This window comes from Sporobolomyces koalae (assembly GCF_050403365.1).
Source record: "Sporobolomyces koalae JCM15063 DNA, S_koalae_JCM15063T_v1_ctg1, whole genome shotgun sequence".
NCBI lineage: Eukaryota > Fungi > Basidiomycota > Microbotryomycetes > Sporidiobolales > Sporidiobolaceae > Sporobolomyces > Sporobolomyces koalae.
In genome coordinates, this window is record NW_027481770.1 from 446,211 (window position 1) to 467,194 (window position 20,984).

Consider the following 20,984-nt stretch of genomic DNA (forward strand, 5'->3'; position numbering starts at 1 on the left):
CAGGCTCTGTGTGGCAGAGAACCGTTAAAGAATCGTCCATCACTCGCAAAACAAGGAACATGAACCTTTGCATCTTCTCTCCTTTCATGAGCGTCCCGATCTCTTTTTGCGGTAGTGAGAGTAGAGAAGAAGAACTGCGAGATTTCGTTCATTGTAGTGACAGAAGAAGAGGGACTGCAAAAACCATAAACACAAAAGTAGGGTTCTCTACCCGAGAAGGGGGGGGGGGGAAAAGCGGAACGCTGGGCATTTGAATCGATCAGCCATTGACCCAAGAAAGCTTTACGAGTCTGAGTAGGATCAAGGTTGTACAGTCAGTGACCACAAGGAGATTGCGTCGAAGAGTGAGAAATCACGCACAGAGGTCGTCCTCCTCCTCTGCTTGTCCAAACGCGGCAGCTCCGGCGCTGCCTTCCGTTGCAGCCGCTGCCGGTTCTCCTCCCTCGGGGAACTTGAACGACGAACCGAACGAGCGAGATTGTTGCAGGTTCTGGGCAAAGAGCTCGTAGCGACGAATGTCTTGGTCGCTCACCGAGCGCCTCGCGAACCTCATCGCCTCCTCGAAGTGGTCGATCGTGATCTCGGGTACCGGATCTTCCTCGTCGGCCTCCATCGCGTCGTCCTCTTCGGCCTTGACGGCGTCCTCTCCCAACTCGGCTTCCTTCTCCTTGCGCGCCTTTTCTCGCTTCATGTCGGCTTCGATCGAGGCGCGGATTGCGAGCTTGGCCGCACGTTGGCAGATCTCGGTAAGATCTGCACCCGAGAATCCGTGCGTGTTCTTGGCGAGGAAAGTGAGGTCGACGCTCTTGGCGACCGGCGAGCGCTTGAGCGCAGCCTTGAGAATCGAGACACGCGAAGCTTCGTCGGGCTGCAGACGGAAACATCAGTCTTCATCTCTCGCGGTTCGCGCGCAGCGACACTGCGAAAACACTTACGAGAGGAATGTAGATGAGCTGGTCGAGACGTCCAGGTCGGAGAAGAGCAGGGTCGATCTGGTCCGGTCGGTTGGTCGCTCCAATAACAAACACGTTCTTCTTGGCATTCATACCGTCCATCTCGGTCAGGATCTGGTTGAGCACACGGTCACCAGCTCCGCCAGCGTCGCCTCCTCCTCCTCCGCCACGAGCCTTGGCAATAGAGTCGAGCTCATCGAAGAACATGACGACGGGTGCAGCAGCGCGCGCCTTGTCGAATACATCGCGCACGTTGGCCTCGGACTCTCCGAACCACATCGTGAGGAGTTCGGGACCCTTGATCGAGATGAAGTTGGCTTGACATTCGTGAGCGATGGCCTTGGCGAGAAGGGTCTTTCCGGTTCCGGGCGGACCGTAGAACAGAACACCCTTCGACGGCGACATGCCGTACTTGAGGAACTTCTCCGGGTGTTCGACGGGGTATTGCACGGTCTCTTGCAGCTCGATCTTGACCTTGTCGAGTCCTCCGACATCGTCCCAGGTAACGGTCGGGATCTCGACGACAGTCTCGCGAAGAGCCGACGGGTTCGAGGTGCCGAGCGCGAAGCGGAAATTGTCCATCGTGACGCCGAGCGAGTCGAGCACTTCAGCGTCGATCGTGTCCTCGTCGAGGTCGATCAAATCCATCTTTTCGCGAATCTGCTGCATGGCGGCTTCGGAGCAGAGCGAGGCGACATCGGCTCCGACGTAGCCGTGAGTGTCGGCAGCGATCTATACGAGAGGAGACCGGTCAGCGATCGTCCAGGTAATAGATCCTGTTGACATATTGGAGACAAAGCTTGCCTTTTCAAGATCAACATCGTCGGCGAGCTTCATGTTCTTCGTGTGGATGCGAAGGGTCTCGAGTCGGCCAGTCGCGTCGGGAATACCGATGTCGACTTCTCGGTCGAATCGACCGAATCGACGGAGAGCCGGGTCAATCGAGTTGGGCCTGTTGGTGGCCGCCATGACGACAATGTTGGATCGGGCCTTCATTCCGTCCATGAGGGTGAGGAGCTGCGAAACGACACGACGTTCGACTTCTCCGTTCGTCTAGTTCGTGTGGCCAGGAAATGTGTCAGTTCAGCAGCAATTTGTCGGTATTATTCAAGCTGCTCACCTTGTCACGCTTGGGAGCGATCGAGTCGATTTCATCGATGAAAATGATCGCAGGCGAGTTCTTCTCGGCTTCCTCGAACGCCTTCCTCAAGTTCGACTCACTCTCACCGGCCATCTTGGACATGATTTCGGGACCGTTGATCAGGAAGAAGAACGCGCCCGTTTCGTTGGCGACGGCACGGGCCATGAGGGTCTTACCGGTACCCGGGGGACCGAACATGAGGATACCGCGAGGAGGCTTGATTCCGATCGACTTGAACAATTGAGGGTGACGGAGAGGGAGTTCGACGAGTTCACGAATCTGGGCGAGCTGCTTGCGGCAGCCTCCAATGTCATCGTATCCGACATCGGCGAGGTTGTTCTCTTCGTCCTCACGCTTGATGGGCTCGCCCTCAGTGTGGATGACAGTGTCTTGCGCGACGATGCAGTACTCTGCAGGGTCGGTTTCGACCACCTTGAATTCGACGCTTCGGGATGCACCCTTGGCGAGGAAAGTGTCACCCTTGCGAACAGGTCGGTATGCCTCGAGGAAGTACGGCTTGAGGAAGACGTTGAAGATGTCACCCGTAAGGCCTGTGAGAGAACGCACATATCAGCACGAGTCCCCGAGGGCCATGAGCGACTTATTGACATACCTTCGATCGAGTCGTCGAAAGGAAGAACGTGAATCCGCTTTCCGTACTTGATGTCGTGGCAGGCGTGCACGGTAGCGATGTCTCCGAGTTTGACGCGGAGGTTGTTGCGAGCGACTGACAGCACAAAACCCCACACGACGATTAGATGGGTTGTTCAGTCTCGACAGCCTAGGATTCGACGCGTACCTTTGTTGACCTGAATTTTTCCCTCGTCGACATCTTCGTTGGACAAGACGATCAAGACTGTGCAGAAAGCGAAAAAGCGCTAGTCAGCCCCTGTACTCATCCCAGAGAACCCTGACGCGTCTCCCTGATGCAGCCACGCTCGAACTTTTGAGACGCTTATCCACATCCTACTTCATCTGACCATGTCCTTCTACCGCCGAGGCAGTCCTACGCGCAGGGCTTCGCGCAAATTGCCATCGCTGTGGTTCAAGCACCGCGATCTTCAGCGGGTCGAGACTCACCAGTGTCCTTGCGTTTCTTGCCGCGAACAATGATTGTGTCTCCTCGGAACAATTGCAGGAGCTCCATGGTCGCTGGGTGGAGCTGGGCGACCGAGTTGTCATCCGATGACGACTCATCAACCACGAGTCGGTTTGGGCTTTTGAGCGAACGCGCGGTCGAGGGCATGATATCAGCATACATGTACAGAGTCACAGAAGCGGTAGAGGCGTGCGTACCTCTTCTTGGGACGGAGGATCGCAGTGGCGGAGTCCTCGTTCTTTGCTTCGCGCGAAGGATCGTTCGCCATAGTCGCAACCGGAAGAGGGCAAGCTGAGAGAGTGACGGAGAGAGGGTGTGTGTGCTTGTCGAGGTTCAGAAGCTTGCTGCGAGGTGGAAAGCACGCTCGCGAGATGGAGGACAAGAAGCGTGCGTCGATGATGTCTGACTTGGCGCGCGATCGCTGACTTGCCAAAGTTCTTCCTGCTTCCAACCCGTCCCTTCACCCAAGTGTCGATCTTCTCTCCGGATATCCTTATACAGGTTATTTGTGTCGGTTAAGGTCTTCAGCGAACTGCCCTTGTATGCGCACCGAATCGGAGTGACGTGTCTGCGCTCTGACATGAGTCGGTACAGATCACCAGGTTCATGGAAGTCCTCTCGCACCGCAAACGGTCCCTGATTAAGTTCGAACTGTGGCCCACTCGTCGTGCCTTCTGTGAATGATCGACTCCGCGGAGTCCGCCCGACGACAGCGCGGTCCAGCTGAATACTCGTGCCCACGACATACTAATCAGACAGCTCAGCCTTTTACATCTGGCTGCTTAGGGCTGACTGCTGCGCTCACACGACGTTCCCGACACGATAGACTCAGCCGACTCCTCGTTATCAGCATGCGTCAAGCTAGGAAAACTCTGACGTGGGCATAGGCGCCGTGATGCCCGTCGGGCTGATCACAAGTTCTGCCAACGAGTTCGCGCATGCTGCATAAGCTCGCTTTTTTCTCATAGATCGACGAGTTACTTGCACAACAGGTAAGGTACTCTCGCAAACGAAGTCGATCGAGAGATCTGACGCCTCGAGACTGGCTGCTTTGGACTTCTTGCGTGTGTCGCTCAAAGCCGGCACTCACGGCTTGCGGAATTTGCGGCAAGCGTTCGGCTATTCCTGCCAAATTTATGTCTGTTCTCGAGACCTGCAAGCCAACCCACCTGACATAAGCGGTACAAAGTACGGTATCGTAGAGAGCATCCTGAGCTCACCGCAAGAACATCAGATACGGGCGGTCGACTCAGAGTGCATGGTCTGTTTCGAGCCGAATAGCTTGCGAGGTCCCCTGTTCAGGTAAGTGCCCGGCAGTGTATCCAGGCTGTCGAAGGCGACGCTTGGCGCACGAACTACGGAGTTTTTGAGAATTCAAATCCGCCTGGCAGAGCGCCGACCTTCTCTAATCGTATCGCGGTACGCAAGAACTCACCCGAAGCGCGGCCAGACCTCCTCTCGCCGCTACAGAACTGCATGAGCTCACGGAGAAAGGTTTTGCAGGCTCTGGAGACGTCGTGGTGACGCCAATAGCGCTGGGTCCCCAGCTTTGCGGGAGCTGCACTTTCGGTCGAGTTTGGTCATCCTCGACGAAAAAGTCGCCCGAGTCGGGTGTTCGCAGGCGCGCACAGTTCCTGCTGCTGCAGGTCCTGTTCTAGAGTTGCTGCTGGCTACGCTCGTCTCGTACAATAGTGAGGGTGTTGGCATGCGCACGGCAGCAGGCAGGCGCGACGGCTTATCAGAAAATATTTTCTGTTTTCCCCGTCCGCGGCAAAGGAAAGAAGCGGGCAGAAAGATTTTCTTGATCGCCGAAATCAGTTGGTTTGACAAACTCCTATCTCGCTGCAATCATCGTTCCGGCGGCGCCCGCTTTCTCTCTCTCCCTCTCTCTCTCCCCGCTTCTTCTTCTCCTCAATCCCATCTCCTTCATCTGCTATCATCATGTCGTACACTGCCTCGACCGTCTCCGAGCCCGAGTTCCAGCGTGAGTCGCTGCCTTTTGCCCTTCCTGCTTATCATTGACATGCTGATCTCGTCGTTCTCGCTCGCACAGAGGCCGTCCACGAGATCCAATCGACTCTCGCCCCTCTCTTCAAGCAATCGCCCGAATATGAGACCGCCTTCAAGGGTACGTTGCCCGCTTACCCCGCCATCACCTCCTCATTTCGATTTTAGCTGATGTCGCATCGATCTTGCTCAGTTTTGATGATCCCTGAGCGCATCATCACTTTCCGTGTCGCGTGGGAAGACGACAAGGTAAGAATTGTTCAGTTTGCACGCACCGTAGCCGAGATATCACGCCTGTCGGGGCAATGACGCTTGGTTGAGCGCCAGCGACAGAGACTGACCCTCGAACTGCTTTTCCTGCATTCCAGGGTGTCTGCCAGGTCAACACTGGTTTCCGTGTCCAATTCTCGTCGGTTCTCGGTCCCTACAAGGGTGGACTTCGTCTCCACCCTTCGGTCAACCTTTCGATTCTCAAGTTCCTCGGATTCGAGCAAATCTTCAAGAACGCTCTCACCGGTCTCCACATGGGAGGAGGAAAGGGAGGATCCGACTTTGACCCCAAGGGCAAGTCGGACAACGAGATTCGACGATTCTGCTTCGTGAGTTTCTCTTGACAAGATTTTGACGCAAGCCGCGCCTAATTCGTCTCTGTCGCATAGTCTTTCATGCGAGAGCTCTCTCGCCACATCGGGTACGTCTTCTTCCGCTTTTCCCGCGGCATTTTCGCCTGAGCTGACCGATGTTATGAATTTCTAGTGCCGACACTGATGTTCCCGCTGGTGACATCGGAGTTGGAGGACGCGAAGTCGGTTTCCTCTTTGGTGCCTACAAGCAAATGCGCAACGAGTTCGCTGGTATCCTCACCGGAAAGGGATACGACTTCGGTGGATCCAAGATCCGTCCCGAGGCTACTGGTTACGGAGCGTGAGCAGATCTCCTAGATCTCGGCTCAAAACCTTCGATCGCTTACGTATTACTCTTTGTTTCGGCAGTGTCTACTACCTCGAGGAGATGATCGTGCGTTTCGCTGCCGCGGACCCTACGTTCTCATTCGAGTCTTTGGTACTGACGATTGTCCACTCGCTGTTTTCCCAATCTTGAGTAGAAGGCTGCCTCTGGCGAAGACTTCAAGGGCAAGAAGACTCTCATCTCGGGATCTGGCAACGTCGCCCAGTACGCCGCCCTCAAAGTCATCGAGCTTGGAGGTGTTGTTCTCTCGCTTTCCGACTCGAAGGGTGCCCTCGTTTCCGAAGGCGAGCAAGGTCTCACCGCCGACTTCGTCGAGAAGGTTGCCGAGCTCAAGCTCAAGGGTGGATACCTCAAGGACCTCTCGGCTCCTTCTGGCTTCAAGTACCACGAGGGTGCCCGTCCCTGGACGCTTGTCAAGAAGGTCGACGTTGCGATCCCGTCGGCCACCCAGAACGAGATCACTGGCGACGAGGCCAAGGCCATGGTTGCTGCCGGACTCCGCTACATCGCTGAGGGTGCCAACATGCCCTCGACCCAGGACGCCATTGACGTCTTCGAGGGTGAGCGCAAGAAGGGATCCGACAAGGCCGTCTGGTACGGTCCCGGAAAGGCCGCAAACGTGAGTTGTCTATCGAGTTCCGCTGCGACTTGCTGGATGCTGATCGTATCGCTCGATGTTATCAGTGCGGTGGAGTCGCTGTTTCCGGTCTCGAGATGGCTCAAAACTCGGCCCGTCTCCAATGGACCGAGGAGGAAGTCGACGCCAAGCTCAAGAACATCATGCAAACTTGCTTCCGCACCTGCTACGAGACTGGCAAAGAGTTCACCGACTCGGGCGCTCTTCCTTCCCGTGCGTTTCGCGTCCCCGATTGATTACCAGATAGTGTTGCTAACTCTTCTCCTTCGCCCTATAGTTGTCGTCGGTGCCAACGTTGCCGGTTTCCTCAAGGTTGCCAACGCTGCCAAGGCGTGAGTTCCGCGATTCCACCTCCTTTCAAGTTGATCCCGTATCTGACAATTGCTGTCCTTGTCGCCCTGCAGCCAAGGAGACTGGTTCTAAACGGTCGTCCACTCGAAAGAAAAATAGCCTCGCTATTCCGAGGCCTGCGTTCCAGCGGTCACCCGTCGTATTCCTCAATTGTTTTATCTTGTACGATCACACGCTTTACATATCCCGATAGAAGTTGGTTCCGACATGTTGCTTCTACCCTTGCTATTCACTCGTCATCCCTACATCGCCAAGAGAGAGCGAGAGAGAGTGTGTGTGCGAGAGTTTGCAAACCCGAATTCGGACGAAATGCTCACGTGCGCCGGCATTTGCACCCGCCTTACATTCTACTGATCTTCATCGTCTTCAAGGCAAGCTCAGACGCGTCAAGGAAAGCTCAGACGCGTCAAGGAGGAGAGAAGCGCAAGACCGCGATTGCTCTCAGCACATGCCTCTTTGTTTTCATTTTTAGTGTGCACACGCCTCTTTGTTTGTTTCTCCGGGTTTCCATCGATCGCTCTTCTACTCTCTTCTCATCTCGAGTCACCTGCCCCAGATCGGCTGCCTGGACACTGTCACAGGATTCGCGTGATCGGCGATTCGAGCAATACACAGACAGTGCTGATTGGTACAGAATGGCTTCCATCCTACTTTATCTGACATGCGGCTTTGCGTTCTCCTCGTGAGCATTCTAGTTGCTCGGGATTGAAATGCAAGCTCGTGCTAATGGTCTCTTTCTACCAGGTATCTATGCTCGAGTTACACTATTCTACGAACACTATTGCCTGTCTTGCCCGAACACCCTCTCGCCCGGCGAAACCTCACGCATCCGTACGAAAGGGAGCCGCCGATCCCGCTCAAGAGCGCGCAGCGCTTCGCTCTCTGCCTGGCAATCACGGACGTTTGCAAGTCGCACTATCTTCTCCCTGCAGGTATCGACCACTGCAGCAAGCTCATTTTTTCTAGTGTTTCGACCCGACAGTCTCGACGTCCATCTTGCTGTGGGAGGTCGTCTCTTTGGTTCGCGCGAGCGCGCACTTCGGCTCTTCGCGACTGAGCCAAACTCGAATCTATCTGGCGTCCACCCCGAGACCCACGCTTCTTCTCGCCATTGCGGTCTCATCGTCTGTCAGAGCTGTACATTAAGCACGTTCTCAAATGCGAATCAAACTCGGCTCATACTTGTGAGAGTATTGGTTCCGAAGGACGCCCCATCTCGCTGGGGACCGCCGATTGGTGAGCTCGTTCGAATTCTCGGTCGTGCGTGAGATCCTTCAGAACTCACCGCCGAACCGGCTCCAGTCTCGTATGGGGACCCCCTCTGCTGATCTGCAGCGTAGGAGCGGGTCTCGCAAGCCTGGCACATGTCGGTCAATCGGCAGTCTGGATCGGACTGCTCACATGGCTATCAATCGTTACTCTCATCAGTACGCGCTGTTCAAGAATCAGTTGACAGGTTGCTTTGACCGCTAATATCATATTTTCTAGGTGCACTCTGCTTCACTCGACTTCTCACGGCAATTTACCGAGTCAGTCACCCCGTTCGACGAGAGCAGATCCGCATTCCTCGGCGGCGAGAATTTAGTATCGCATCCTCCTCGGCGAGTAATGCCGATCTGCCCTACGCCCAGGGACAAACAGTTTCGCGCTCAGGGGAGTCGCCCCTTCACGACCGACGACCAGGCGATCCAGCTCGACCATCTTGCACCTTGACCCTCGAGCTTGACCCGATACGAGATTCGCAAGATTCGGCGCAGACTTGTTTCCGCTCGTCAACTCCCGGGTCTACTCATGGACTGCTCGAGCGTTCGACTACAAGCACTCAGACTCTACCGCTTTCACGATTCTTACCGACGAACTCTGCTTCGGCGAAACGAAGTCCTCCAGAAGACTCCTCTCTGACCAGCGAAATGGTTGCAGTGGAGCTCGAGGCGAGATCCCAGCAAGATACCGGCGACAGTCAGGCGGGACAGAGTTTCCCTGGTACAAGTCGTGCGTCCGAGGTAGAATTGTCGGAAAACGAAGCGCTAGGCGCTATAGTCCGTCTCGGAGGTCACCTTGTCTCGTCCCTGCTTGCGTATGTGCGTTATTATCTCCTATAACTGTCGCTTCCGCTCGAGATTGGGATTGACGACGTTCTCGTTGTAGGCATTTCTGATTCCCTTGGTCTGCACGCGCATCACTCGGCCTCTGCTCCCGATCTCCGACGTTGTCACGGCTCTCTTCGTCATTGGAGTCTGCCAGTCGTCTCTTGTCCTTGCGGGCCAGAGCTGCATGAGCGAGGGCTTTTGGTTTCTTCGCCCTCAGCCTATGGCTCAGCTCCCACCGGCAGCTGCGGCGTCCGAGCACGCTCGAATCGATCACGAGACCGAGTGCTGTGAGAGTCGCACGTACGCCTGTAAGATGTCGTCGCCGGCTACTCGACCAGACAGGGAAGACTATGACATGATCCGTCGCGGCCGAGTCGGTGAGCAATCTTGCCCAGAATCTGCGGTTGTGTGCACGTCAGCTGACCAGAGATTCAACACACAACAGGACGAGCGCTATCAATCCTGTCAACTCATCCGAAACTGCAGCGTTTATATGGACTCCTCGACGATGATGAAATCGTCCGGCACGAATCGCGGACGTCTGCTCGCACCCCTTCTTCTGCTTCGATTCGCAGCCATTTACGTCGTCGATCTGTCGCCCTGTCTGTCACTACACCGAAATCGCATACGAGGACGCGCTCAGGACCAGACGCTCTTTGCAATGAGGTCAGCGGGGTCGAGCACTCTCGAAATCTGTCTACGCCAGTCAACGCTTTCGACAAAGCAATTGCCTTGAAACTCCTAGCGTTAAGACGTCCGACCGAGCCGACACTGCCGTCTTCTGAGCAGTCGGTCGGCGGCTTCGAGTTCAGCACGCATGAAGTTTCGCTGTCAAGGTCACCTTCTTCCGCTTCCCTCGACAATCACGGTCCTATCGAGGGACTCCGACCTGCCTCGATCGATCATCTCTCGGCGCAACTGCTACCTCGCCTCATCCCCTCTCTGCGGATCAGTCGAGAACTTCACATCACACCGAGCACGGACCCGCTTCCGACTCCCCCTCGACATGACGAGCCAACGAGATCGCCCAGTCGATCAAGGAAGTTGCGACAGCTCTCGCTTTCTTCCTCCTCTCATGAGTTCAGCTGGGAGGCTCAAGACAATTCCGCGGCGGATGAGGTGTGGATTGCGATCCAGGACGAGACTATCCCGGGAAGCGGTCAACTTTCATTTTCTCCAGAGCTCCCGCCCTCGCGCTCTTCTCGCACGCTCCCACATCAATCCACATTCTCTGGCGTGACGGTAGAGACTTCGAGCGTCTTTGAGATCGATGACGATGGGGACGCAGACTTCGACTTTGACAACTTCTATTGCGCGACGGTTCGGCCGGTCTCTCGCACCGCAACAGGGCGTGCGATCGAATCTGCACGAGTTGTGAAATGCTCAACTCGTGACTTTACAACCGACACCCTTGATGGCGCTCTCAACGCAGAGTCGAGAGCCGCTCCCAAATCACTAGGTACCGCAGACATCGGTGAGTGAGAGCCGTCTACTTGTCATGAGCTTCTGAGCTCTGGGTTTGTCTAAGTCCGCTTGGCGTACGTCCGAGACAGATACTTTCGATCAGGACCACACGCAAGCTCAAATTCTCAATTCTCGCTTTCGTCAGCAAGGCCCGAAAACTCCCCTCCAAACTCGAAATCGCCCGAAAGCGTCTCTCAATCAGCGAGACAGGAAGCTATGTAGCTGCGATCGCGCAATCGGAAAGAAAGGGAGGTATTGTTGTGGCCAGAACATGGTACCATTCGGTGAGCACGATCAAGTTTCGCCAGTTCTCGGACTTTCGCTTACGTTTTCGAGGAAGAAAAACGACGACGTTCACCGCAAGCCCACGACATCGACTCCAGTGCCTAGAAAATATGCCCGAAGCGGATCTTCGGCCGCTCTCGAATCGCATTTGCCGCCAGAAGCGCCGGTTGGAACACCTCAAAACGTTACTACAAAGCAGAAGCCGCGTGGGAGAGAATCGAGGCGGACAAGCGCAAGCGAAGCTGACGAGAATGTCAAAGTTTCCTCTTCGCGTCATGTGCCGGACTCTCCCGCTTCCGCCTCGTTGCGCTTAATGAGATGACTCCGTGTCTTGTACCCTCAAGCGCTTGTACACACAAAGCTGCACTTGGCCGACTTTTGCAATTCTGTTCTTTTGATTGAGCTTTTGCGCAATCACGTATCATGCCTCGGACTGTTTTTGTCTTCCTGCGCTACAAGACGCTGGTTCTCGCGTATCAGTCATTATTCGACCAGTGCTTGCGTTGGAAAATCGGATCGTGTATGCTACTGGAAGGTTGAGGCGCCGGGCGGTGCCCTCTGGAATACGCGCTATAGCTACTTCGCCCCTCTGATACTGCGCTACAGGCGATGGTGCGCGTCACTCCGCAACATGCAGTGAACGATCAGGAACGTCGCCAACCGAGCAGGAAACGCCAGCGCAAAGCGAGGCTACCCACATCTTCCGATCTCTACGTCCCGTCGCTACCAGGACTAGGTGAGTCCACCTGCGGACACACTGCAGATTCCTGATTCACTTATGACGAGCCTTTGTATGCAGGGAGCCTCCGGACGACGCTGTTTGCGGGTAATTTGCCTGCCGCAACTCCGGGCGTCTCGGATGCACACCTGTACTTCTTGCTCGCACGCAACAAGCACATCCCGAACAGGCAGCGTCTCGTCATCTGGTTCAATGGAGGTCCAGGCTGCAGCAGTAAGTGCTCTGTCTGCCTTGTCGCGTACTTTCCCCCACGTACCATGTTCGGTTGACGATACGGATCCTTTTGAAACTCTGAACCAGGTTTCGACGGCGCTCTGATCGAATTGGGACCCTATAGGATCAATCCAGATGGATCGGTGCGAGAAGTCGAGAAGGGCGCCTGGAACGAATATGCGAATGTCCTGTTTCGTAAGGCACTAGGTTCTGCTGAACTTGTATGTGCGTTCGGCCAGGCTAACGTTATATGTTCTTCTGAGCAGTCGACCAACCTGCAGGTACAGGATACTCGTACGTGACGAAGAACGACAACGTTCGAGAACTCGCAGAATCGGCCGAACAGGTAGTCAAGTTTCTCGAGAATCTGTACTTGATCTTCCCGGAATACGCCAGCATGGATGTGAGAGGTTGTCCCTTCGAGCCGTTCCGACAATCAATACTGATCAGCTCGCTCGACAGACCTACTTGGCAGGTGAATCTTATGCGGGTCAATATATACCATACATCGCCTCTGCGATTCAACGCTCCGCCACAGTCTCGACCCCGCTCAAAGGTCTCCTCATCGGCAATGGTTGGATATCACCGCGACAGCAGTATCCTGCGTACCTCGACTACCTCGTCGAGAAACAGCTCGTTCAGAAGGGCACTGCCGGATACACCAACGTGCTCAAAGCTGTCAATAAATGCGAGAAGCGACTCGACGAGTTGTACAAACCCGGAAGAGATGGCAAAGGTACCGTCCTCGTGAACGAATGCGAGGAGATCCTCGGCGTAATGAGCGCTGCGACGATGCAAGAGTAAGCCGATTTTTGTGCAGTTTCTCTTGCTATTTTGGCGATTAGCTTACTCGCTCACGGATCAGTGGACTGTGTCTCAATGCGTACGACACTTCCCAGTACTACGCCTGCGGAACAGAGTGGCCACCGGACTTGTCGCAAGTAACGCAGTATCTCAGGGTTCGTTCTCAGGCTGTTTCTTATCACATACTGTTTGCTCAGCTCGTTCACACACTATGTCATCTTCCAATCGAATAGGACCCTAAAGTGGTCAAAGCGCTGCACGCTGAAGACTCGCCTCGGCCATGGACTCACTGCGACAACACGGTCGCTTCCCATTTTTGGACGCCTCAATCTGTACCGTCGATCCATCTGTTTCCGAATCTCTTGAAGACTCTCCCCATCTTGCTGTACGCCGGAGATCGAGATCTCATGTGCGCTGGGATCGGCATCGAACAAAGTATCGAGCAACTCGAATGGGAGGGGATCAAAGGTTTCGTGAGTGATCTTGCTCCTCCTCCTCATTTGCCGAGTATATATATACTGATACGCCGTTCTACGCATAGAACGGGACAGAACCGCTCGATTGGACAGTTGATGGGAGGTCTGCAGGGAGATGGACCAAGAGGGGGAATCTGACCTACGTCGAAGTGTCGAATAGTTCGCACATGGTAACGTTTGTTCCGGTCGGTGTCGCCCAGTTCGAACCTCCCGTATTGACCCTGCAGATATTGCTACAGGTTCCGATGGACCAGCCGCTCGCAGCGCATGACATGTTACGTGAGCTCCTCTTCTTACCATCTGTGCTCGCTCGGAAACAGCGTAATTGATTGATCATGGCTTCGACTGCACCTCTTCAGTCCGATTCCTCGCAGTCGACACGCTCGGTTCAGCAGGACCCTCAGCACTAATCCCTTCTCGTGTCGGCTCTTCCGAACTCGACACGATCCTCGGTTCGACGCACCCGAACGGTTCTTCGATCGTCGATTCGGAGGATCCGAACGCATCGCTCGATGGATCACGAGATCCTCTTGGACTTTCATCGTCCCCGGGTTCGGGAGACAAGGTAATGGAAGACGGGTTCGATATCAACCACGAACGGTACTACGGGCCTAGGAGGACCGCGGCACTGGTCGTACTCCTCGTCGTGATTGCAGGCCTGTTGTGGCTCGGGTTGAGGTGGAGGCGACAACGCAGGTATTCGCAATGGAGTACGAGCGCGAAAGGCAAAGGACGAGCGATCAGGTTACAAGACAGGGAACCGTACACGAGGACGAGAGCGAGGAGTGACGAGGAAGAGCGGTCGGCATCGAGACGATCGGAACCAGTCACAGTGTTTGATGTCGGCGACGACGACGACGACGATCAAGCCGATGAGAACGAGTTAGGCAGTCAAGGCGAGGAGGATGAAGATGAGGATGCGTTGGGGGATCTTGGCAGGCAGGCAGATCAGTGGTCGGATCGAGACTCTTTCGACAAGAAACATCTTCGAGGGGACAATAGCGTTTGATACCAGCGAGCCTGGGTGTTGTGTCAATTATCGTTACAATCAGTCGCAAATGGAATTTTGCGAATCCGCGAGATGGGTCAACAACATGGGAAACGAAATCCAGAGATTGAAACAACCACGACAGCTCAACAGATCCAGGTCTTTTTCGCCTCTTCGAGACTCGCTTCGACAGTTTCCTTCTCGAACCTCTTCAAATCTCGACCGTGATCTCGTTCCGATTGTCCAATCAAGGTCCACACGGTTTCGCGCCTACGTTTGCCGACGGCGGAATCGCTCGCAAACGCCAAGAGTTCTTCGGGAGTTTCGACACCAATCTCGTGAAAGTGAGGGACGAGACGCGAGAGTCTTGGAAGATCGAGAGAGTGCAGGAAATCCGCGAGAGAAGGGATCACGTTTGCGTTTGGAGCAGGTGACTGCGAGACGGGAATAGGGATGGGACGAGAGGGGGATCGAGAACGAGATGGACTATGAGGTGGAGGAGTGGGATGTCGAAGGTCGGGAGGTCGAAGATCGGACCGCTTTGATCGCTTGCGGGGCGAGCTGGTGCTTGGAGCGAGCTGATCGATTTCGTGGGGTCGGACTGGTAGCTCGGCTTGCACAGACCACGGCGCTCCGGCGTCGTTTTCGCTTTTAATCACGACGCAGTCGTCTTCTTCTACTGGTCTTCTCACGCGCTCGACCGGCTCACCTGATTTCTCAGTTGGCGCGGCCACGCGATGATAGGTTCTGAAATCTCCTCCGTGCGCTCGTTCGGTTCGAGCCACTTCTTGTGGTTGCTGCAGCGGAACCTTTTTCCTCGGAGTCTTGACAGGTGCTTGTCCTCCTCGCTCGATATCAACAGGCCAATCGGGTTGACGAGGAGACCGGGCGAGATGTCTCTCTGTTTCCTTTGCTGTTGCCCTCCTGCGAAGAATGCGTTCCTTCCTGGGCGAAGCGTCGCCGTCGTCCTTGTCGCTACGAAAGACGAGAGACGATCGCTTCTTCTGTTTGGCGGGCAGGGCGAGGTGAGGCTCTGAGCGGGAACTCGTCGCGATCGTTTCGGGCAACGGGACATGACGCGGAGAAGCGGAGGGAGTTTGGATCGTCTGTGCCGTCTTGCGCTTCTTGGCGGAAGCAGTGCGGGACGTGTGGGTCGCGTCTCGAGACGCGACGGAGAACGTAGGCGGGAGCAAGTCCAAGTCGTCCGCGTCGGGGTCTTGCGGGGTCGGATGCCGATAGCGAGCTACTTCAGGCAACTCTCGAGGAGATTCGGACCGTTTCATGCCAAAGAGCGACGGAAGCAACGCCGGCTAGTGGGCCCGCGGAGATGAAACACGCTTCGAAGTTCGCGTACGGGACTTTTTCTTGACTCCGCGACGCTCCACCCCATCGTCACCTTCGACTCGATCGGCCTGCGCATTCCCCCCTGTGCCAGAGTCGTCAGCAGAGAAACGAATAGGACCTTGGACGTCGGTTTATGCTCTTGCGCTCGCGTGCACTCTTGTTCACTCGATCCCGATTCACTCCCGCTCCGACTGCTATCCGCAGCCAGATCATCTACAAGCCTCACACCATGTCTGGCAACGCCCCGATCTCGACCGCTCCCCTCGCCGCGGCGGAGCAGCCCGCAGCCGGATCGACCGCGCCCGTCGACAGCGCTGATGGCGTCTCGCCCGCTCCGTTGACCAAGTCGGCTCTCAAGAAGCTCGAGAAGGAGAAAGCACTCGCCGCCAAGAAGGCTCTCAAGCAGGCGAGCAACGCGACCAAACTCAACACCTCTCAGCCTTCGGGCGAGAAGAAGGAGAAGAAGGAGAAGGTCAAGAAGGAAGAGGTCGTCGAGGAACCCCCGTACAAAGACGTGCCAGAGGGTGACAAGAAAGGTTAGCTGCCATATTTGGACCCAGTCGTGAGGGGCACAGAAAGCTAACTTGATGGCTTGCAGATCTCTCGAACCCGATGGCTTCGGGTTACAACCCTACCGACGTCGAGAAGGCGTGGTACTCGTGGTGGAAGCAATGTCAGCTCTTTGTGCCGGCAGTTCCTTCCGCAAACCCGTCCGAGTTTTCGTATTTCGACCCCGAGCCCAACTTCCTCCCTCGCGACGCCCAAGGCGAAGCTCAGCTCGACTGGGACAAGCTCGACCCGGCAAAGACCTTTGTCATCCCTGCTCCTCCCCCCAATGTCACTGGAAGTCTCCACATTGGACACGCCCTCGCGTTCGGTCTGCAAGATACCCTCATCCGATGGCAAGTCTTCCTCTGTCTCTTCGATTCTTCTCGATTTCTGCTCATCTCGTACTGAACGACAAACAGGCACCGTATGCGAGGATTCACGACCTTGTTCGTGCCCGGTTACGACCACGCCGGTATCTCAACTCAATCCGTTGTCGAGAAGCGTCTCGCGAAACTCGAGGGACTGTCTCGACATGACCTCGGACGAGAAAAATTCCTCGAGCGATGCATGGCCTGGAAGGAGGAGTGAGTTTCGAGCCGAGGAAACTCTTCGTGATTGCGCGAGAGAGACTGAAGATTTCTGCAACCATTCCCTACAGATACCAATCGAGGATCACCAACCAGATCTGTCGCTTGGGAGTCTCTTGCGATTGGGACCGAGTCGCGTTCACGATGAACCCTGCCCTTTCGACCGCGGTTGCTGAGACTTTCGTCAAACTGCACGATGACGGCATCATCTACCGCGCGAACCGCTTGGTCAACTGGTGTGTCGCGATGAACACGACTCTCTCGAATCTCGAGGTACGTTGGAAATCTAGAGATCGATGCACTACAACGCCCTGACCTTGAGTTTCGAGATTCGCAGGTCGACCAGAAAAACATCACCGGCCGAACCTTGCTTTCGGTCCCGGGTTACGATATCAAAGACAAGGTCGAGTTCGGAGTCATCACCTCCTTCGCCTACCCTCTCGAGGGCTCGGATGAGAAGATTGTCATCGCCACGACCCGACCTGAGACGCTTCTCGGAGATACCGCCATTGCTGTCCACCCGGAGGACGAACGTTACACGCACCTTCACGGCAAGTTCGCCCTCCACCCCTTCCTCGACCGCAAGATCCCCATCATCACCGACGCGATCGCCGTCGACCGAGAGTTCGGTACGGGAGCGGTCAAGATGACTCCGGCACACGACCCGAACGATTACGAAGTCGGAATGAGGCACAAGCTCGAGTTTATCAACATTCTCAACGACGACGGCACGCTCAACGCGAACGCCGGTCCCGAATTCGAAGGCATGAAGCGATTCCACGCGAGGAAGAAGGTCATCGAGGAGATGAAGAAGAAGGGACTCTACGTTGGAGATGCCGAGAACCCCATGCAGATCCCTGTCTGCGCCAAGAGTGGAGACGTGATCGAGAGTGTCATGAAGCCTCAATGGTGGGTCAGCTGCAAGACCCTTGCTGAGAAAGCTATCGAGGTCAGTCTCTTGGAAATCTCGCCTGTCTTTCGCAGATCATTGACACTGGTACTGTGGGCGGAACTAGCGCACTCGCGCCGGCGAGCTCAAGATTCGTCCGGCAGCTTCGGAAGGTGACTGGTACAGGTGGCTCGAAGGCATCCAGGACTGGTGCATCTCGCGCCAACTTTGGTGGGGACACCGCGCACCGGCTTACTTCGTCAAGATCGAAGGAGTGGATCAGCAGGATGTGAGTTGCAGTGTCGTTCGCGTCGAAGGAGACTCGCTCGCATGTAACTGATTTCTCGCTCCTGCAGCGTCTTTCGGGCGAGTACTGGGTCACTGGCCGAACCGAGCAGGAAGCGCGTCAACGAGCAGAGGAGAAGTTTGCTGGCAAGAAGTTTGAGCTCGAGCAAGACGAAGACGTTCTCGACACCTGGTTCTCGTCTGGTCTCTGGCCCTGGTCGATCCAAGGCTGGCCCGAGAAGGTGAGCTCCTTGTTATCTCGCTCAAACGGGCTTTCCCATGCTCACAGGCCGGCCGACTGATTGTATACCAATCTTGTCTGCCCTAGACCCCTGACTTGAAGCACTTCTACCCTGCTTCGGTACTCGAGACTGGATGGGACATCCTCTTCTTCTGGGTCGCCCGCATGGTCCTCCTCGGTATTTACCTCACCGACAAAGTTCCGTTCTCCGAAGTGTTCTGCCACGCCATGATCCGAGACGCGCACGGACGCAAGATGTCCAAGTCGCTTGGCAACGTCATCGACCCGATCGACGTGATCGAGGGCGCTACGCTCGAAGCGCTGCACCAGCAGCTCAGGATGGGCAACCTCGCCGCGAAGGAGATCGAGATGGCCGAGAAGGGACAGAAGAAGGATTTCCCGGCTGGTATCCCCCAATGCGGTACCGATGCGCTTCGATTCGCTCTCTGCAACTACTCGTCCGCAGGTACGTCAGCACCGCTTCGCACGAACTTCCCAATCGTGTGACTAAATCTCTGACTGTTCAGGCCGAGACATCAACCTCGAGATCCTCCGAGTCGAGGGTTACCGCAAGGTCCGTTCCTTCCTTGGGATCTTCCGCGATTGAATGTGCTGAGGGATTCCTTCCTCTGACAGTTCTGCAACAAGCTTTGGAACGCGACCAAGTTCGCCATGCTCAAGCTCGAAGGAGGTTTCGTTCCTTCGCCTTCGGAAAAGGTTGATCTCGTTTCGCTCAAGCGGCTTATGGATCAAGAACTGACAGGCACTGATTTCTTACAGCCTACTGGCAAGGAATCGCTTGTCGAGAAGTGGATCCTGCACAAGCTCAACGTCGCTGCTGAGAAGGTCAACACGGCTCTGACTGAGCGCAACTTCATGGCCGCTACCAACGACGCCTACTCTTTCTGGCTCTACGAGATCTGCGACGTTTACATTGTACGTTGAGCTCCACAGCCAGGGTAAGGCTGCGAGACTGACTCTGTTCGTTTCCGCGGTTGATAGGAAGCGATCAAGCTCGTTACCGACCCTGCGGCTGACGCGGATGCCCGCCTCTCGGCTCAAAACACTCTCTACACGGTCCTCGACAACGGACTGCGACTGCTCCACCCCTTCATGCCGTTCGTCACCGAGGAGCTTTGGCAACGATTGCCCCGACGACCTACCGACCAAACCAAGTCGATCATGTTGGCCAAGTTCCCCGAGGCTGTAGGTTCCGGTGTTTTATTCCATTGCAGCTTGGAGGAACTGAGCGCTTATTGATATACGTTACAGGATGCGTCGCGCAACTTCCCCGAGGCTGAACGCGATTTCGACCTCGCTTTCAACGCGATTCGATCGATCCGTTCTTCCGCTACCGGATACAACCTTAACTCGAAACTGCAGGGTAAGCTTTATCACTCCTCCGTGTCGCCTGGCAAGACCTTGACCCCTCCTTTGGTCACTTTGCGATAGTCTTCTTCCACGCTCGCAACCCTGCGCTCGCCCAGACGTACCGGGACGCCTCGTCGGCGCTCAGCGTCCTCATCAAGGGCTGCACTGCCTTCACGGTGGTCGAGGACGAGAAGGACATTCCCGTCGGCTGCGTCGGAGAGAACATTGGTTCGGAACTCGGAGCTTCGCTTTTGCTCAAGGTATGACTTTACGCTGCCAGCCTGTCATTGTCATCTTGTACAGTCACTGACGGACACCGTTCACTTGCTCGTGCAGGGAGTCATTGATGCTCAAGCCGAATTGAACAAGGCCGAGAAGAAGCGAACGTTCGCCGAGTCTGCGCGAGACAAGCTCGTCAAGCAACGCTCGGCACCCGATTATACGACGAAGCGTCCTGTCGAGGTTCAGAACAAGGAGGCCGAGAAGGTCAAGGAGTGGGAAACTGAGATTGAAGCGCTCACGAAAGCGATGGAGAACTTCAAGACGCTCATGTAGATTCGCATTTGTATCTCCTCGTAGATTTTAGCCACGGGAATTCAAGTGGCATACACAGGATGAGAAACCAAAAATTTGCACGTGCGATTTAATTGAAAGTTTGTCCCGCCGACGCCGCGCGCGTGCGCCAGATCACTCCAACAAGCACTCCTCCGAGCTTTCCCCATTTCGTCTGTGGCTCGCGGTAAGTCGCTACTTCCCCGTTACTGGCTTTACAATGGACATGATTCCTAGTAAAAGGTTCGAATCGGCTCTCCCGTACCGAAACCTCCTCGCACCGCTTTCATCATTCGCTCGATCGCTCCACTCGCACGTCGTCTGCTGCACACCTTGAGCTGCTCCAGAGCCATCCGAGCTCGTCTACGAATGGAGCCAGGTCACGACTGAGCAGACGACGCTCAGCGAACCGGTACCCGCTCCCATTGTCGGCTCTCGCTCCTCTCGCTTGTCTGCGCGCCGTCGTCAAGCGTAACCACCACTCCCTGCGAGAGCTGGGTTTCTTGCTTCGACTGCAGAGCTAAGTCAAAGGAGCGCAGGTCATCAAGGGGAAGCGACCGGATGGACTCTTTATAAACCAAGACCCGACTTCTCAAGTTCCATGAACCTGTTCGGCGTAAAGGCAGAGTCCAACACGTCTTCCCAAAAATGCTCCTCAACAATGCCAAACTCTTCCGGATATTTCCACTTTCAAGACTACAACCGGAACGGGTGTCCTGTTCGGGCGGGAGACTACAAGCAGAAGGAATCATGAACGCTTCTCCCGTCGACTCTCGTCTCAGGACGAGGGGGAGGAAACATCTGAACGCAGTCGTATGCCATGCGACCTTCTCTCCTAAGCTCGACAAGATGGTCGCGGGCACATACGAAGCGCACATTCCACCCTGCGAGAAGCGGACAGCAAACGTGATGGCGGAGCGGGAGGACTGTTCTCGCTCATGGGCGAAGAC

At 55.5% G+C, this 20,984-nt stretch overlaps 5 protein-coding genes across 5 annotated transcripts; 3 read left to right on the plus strand and 2 right to left on the minus strand.

The window, feature by feature from the left end:
- Positions 1–282: 282 nt before the first annotated feature.
- Positions 283–3,461, minus strand: CDC48 (AAA family ATPase CDC48; the record flags this gene model as incomplete). The annotated part of the gene is made up of 9 exons (XM_076675250.1): positions 283–290; positions 361–868; positions 936–1,685; positions 1,758–2,006; positions 2,074–2,645; positions 2,708–2,821; positions 2,894–2,950; positions 3,175–3,311; positions 3,391–3,461. The coding sequence occupies 9 exons, from the start codon at positions 3,459–3,461 to the stop codon at positions 283–285; spliced, it is 2,466 nt and encodes an 821-aa protein (XP_076537334.1).
- Positions 3,462–5,134: 1,673 nt separating this feature from the next.
- Positions 5,135–7,229, plus strand: JCM15063_003330 (glutamate dehydrogenase; the record flags this gene model as incomplete). The annotated part of the gene is made up of 11 exons (XM_076675251.1): positions 5,135–5,177; positions 5,247–5,321; positions 5,394–5,449; positions 5,569–5,799; positions 5,860–5,891; positions 5,957–6,124; positions 6,193–6,217; positions 6,306–6,788; positions 6,854–7,019; positions 7,084–7,138; positions 7,211–7,229. 11 exons carry the CDS (start codon positions 5,135–5,137, stop codon positions 7,227–7,229), a joined length of 1,353 nt encoding a protein of 450 aa, XP_076537335.1.
- Positions 7,230–11,605: 4,376 nt separating this feature from the next.
- On the plus strand, positions 11,606–14,237 carry JCM15063_003331 (uncharacterized protein; the record flags this gene model as incomplete). The annotated part of the gene is made up of 10 exons (XM_076675252.1): positions 11,606–11,732; positions 11,796–11,948; positions 12,036–12,143; positions 12,215–12,351; positions 12,411–12,748; positions 12,814–12,907; positions 12,986–13,225; positions 13,294–13,398; positions 13,468–13,507; positions 13,588–14,237. 10 exons carry the CDS (start codon positions 11,606–11,608, stop codon positions 14,235–14,237), a joined length of 1,992 nt encoding a protein of 663 aa, XP_076537336.1.
- Positions 14,238–14,362: 125 nt separating this feature from the next.
- On the minus strand, positions 14,363–15,499 carry JCM15063_003332 (uncharacterized protein; the record flags this gene model as incomplete). Its single annotated transcript, XM_076675253.1, has 1 exon — positions 14,363–15,499. The coding sequence occupies one exon, from the start codon at positions 15,497–15,499 to the stop codon at positions 14,363–14,365; it is 1,137 nt and encodes a 378-aa protein (XP_076537337.1).
- A 194-nt stretch (positions 15,500–15,693) lies between these two features.
- Positions 15,694–20,037, plus strand: VAS1 (valine--tRNA ligase; the record flags this gene model as incomplete). Its single annotated transcript, XM_076675254.1, has 15 exons — positions 15,694–16,096; positions 16,159–16,462; positions 16,529–16,693; positions 16,768–16,969; positions 17,034–17,645; positions 17,713–17,874; positions 17,942–18,112; positions 18,199–18,577; positions 18,639–18,685; positions 18,748–18,828; positions 18,892–19,047; positions 19,114–19,317; positions 19,384–19,495; positions 19,564–19,742; positions 19,819–20,037. 15 exons carry the CDS (start codon positions 15,694–15,696, stop codon positions 20,035–20,037), a joined length of 3,396 nt encoding a protein of 1,131 aa, XP_076537338.1.
- Positions 20,038–20,984: the final 947 nt, after the last annotated feature.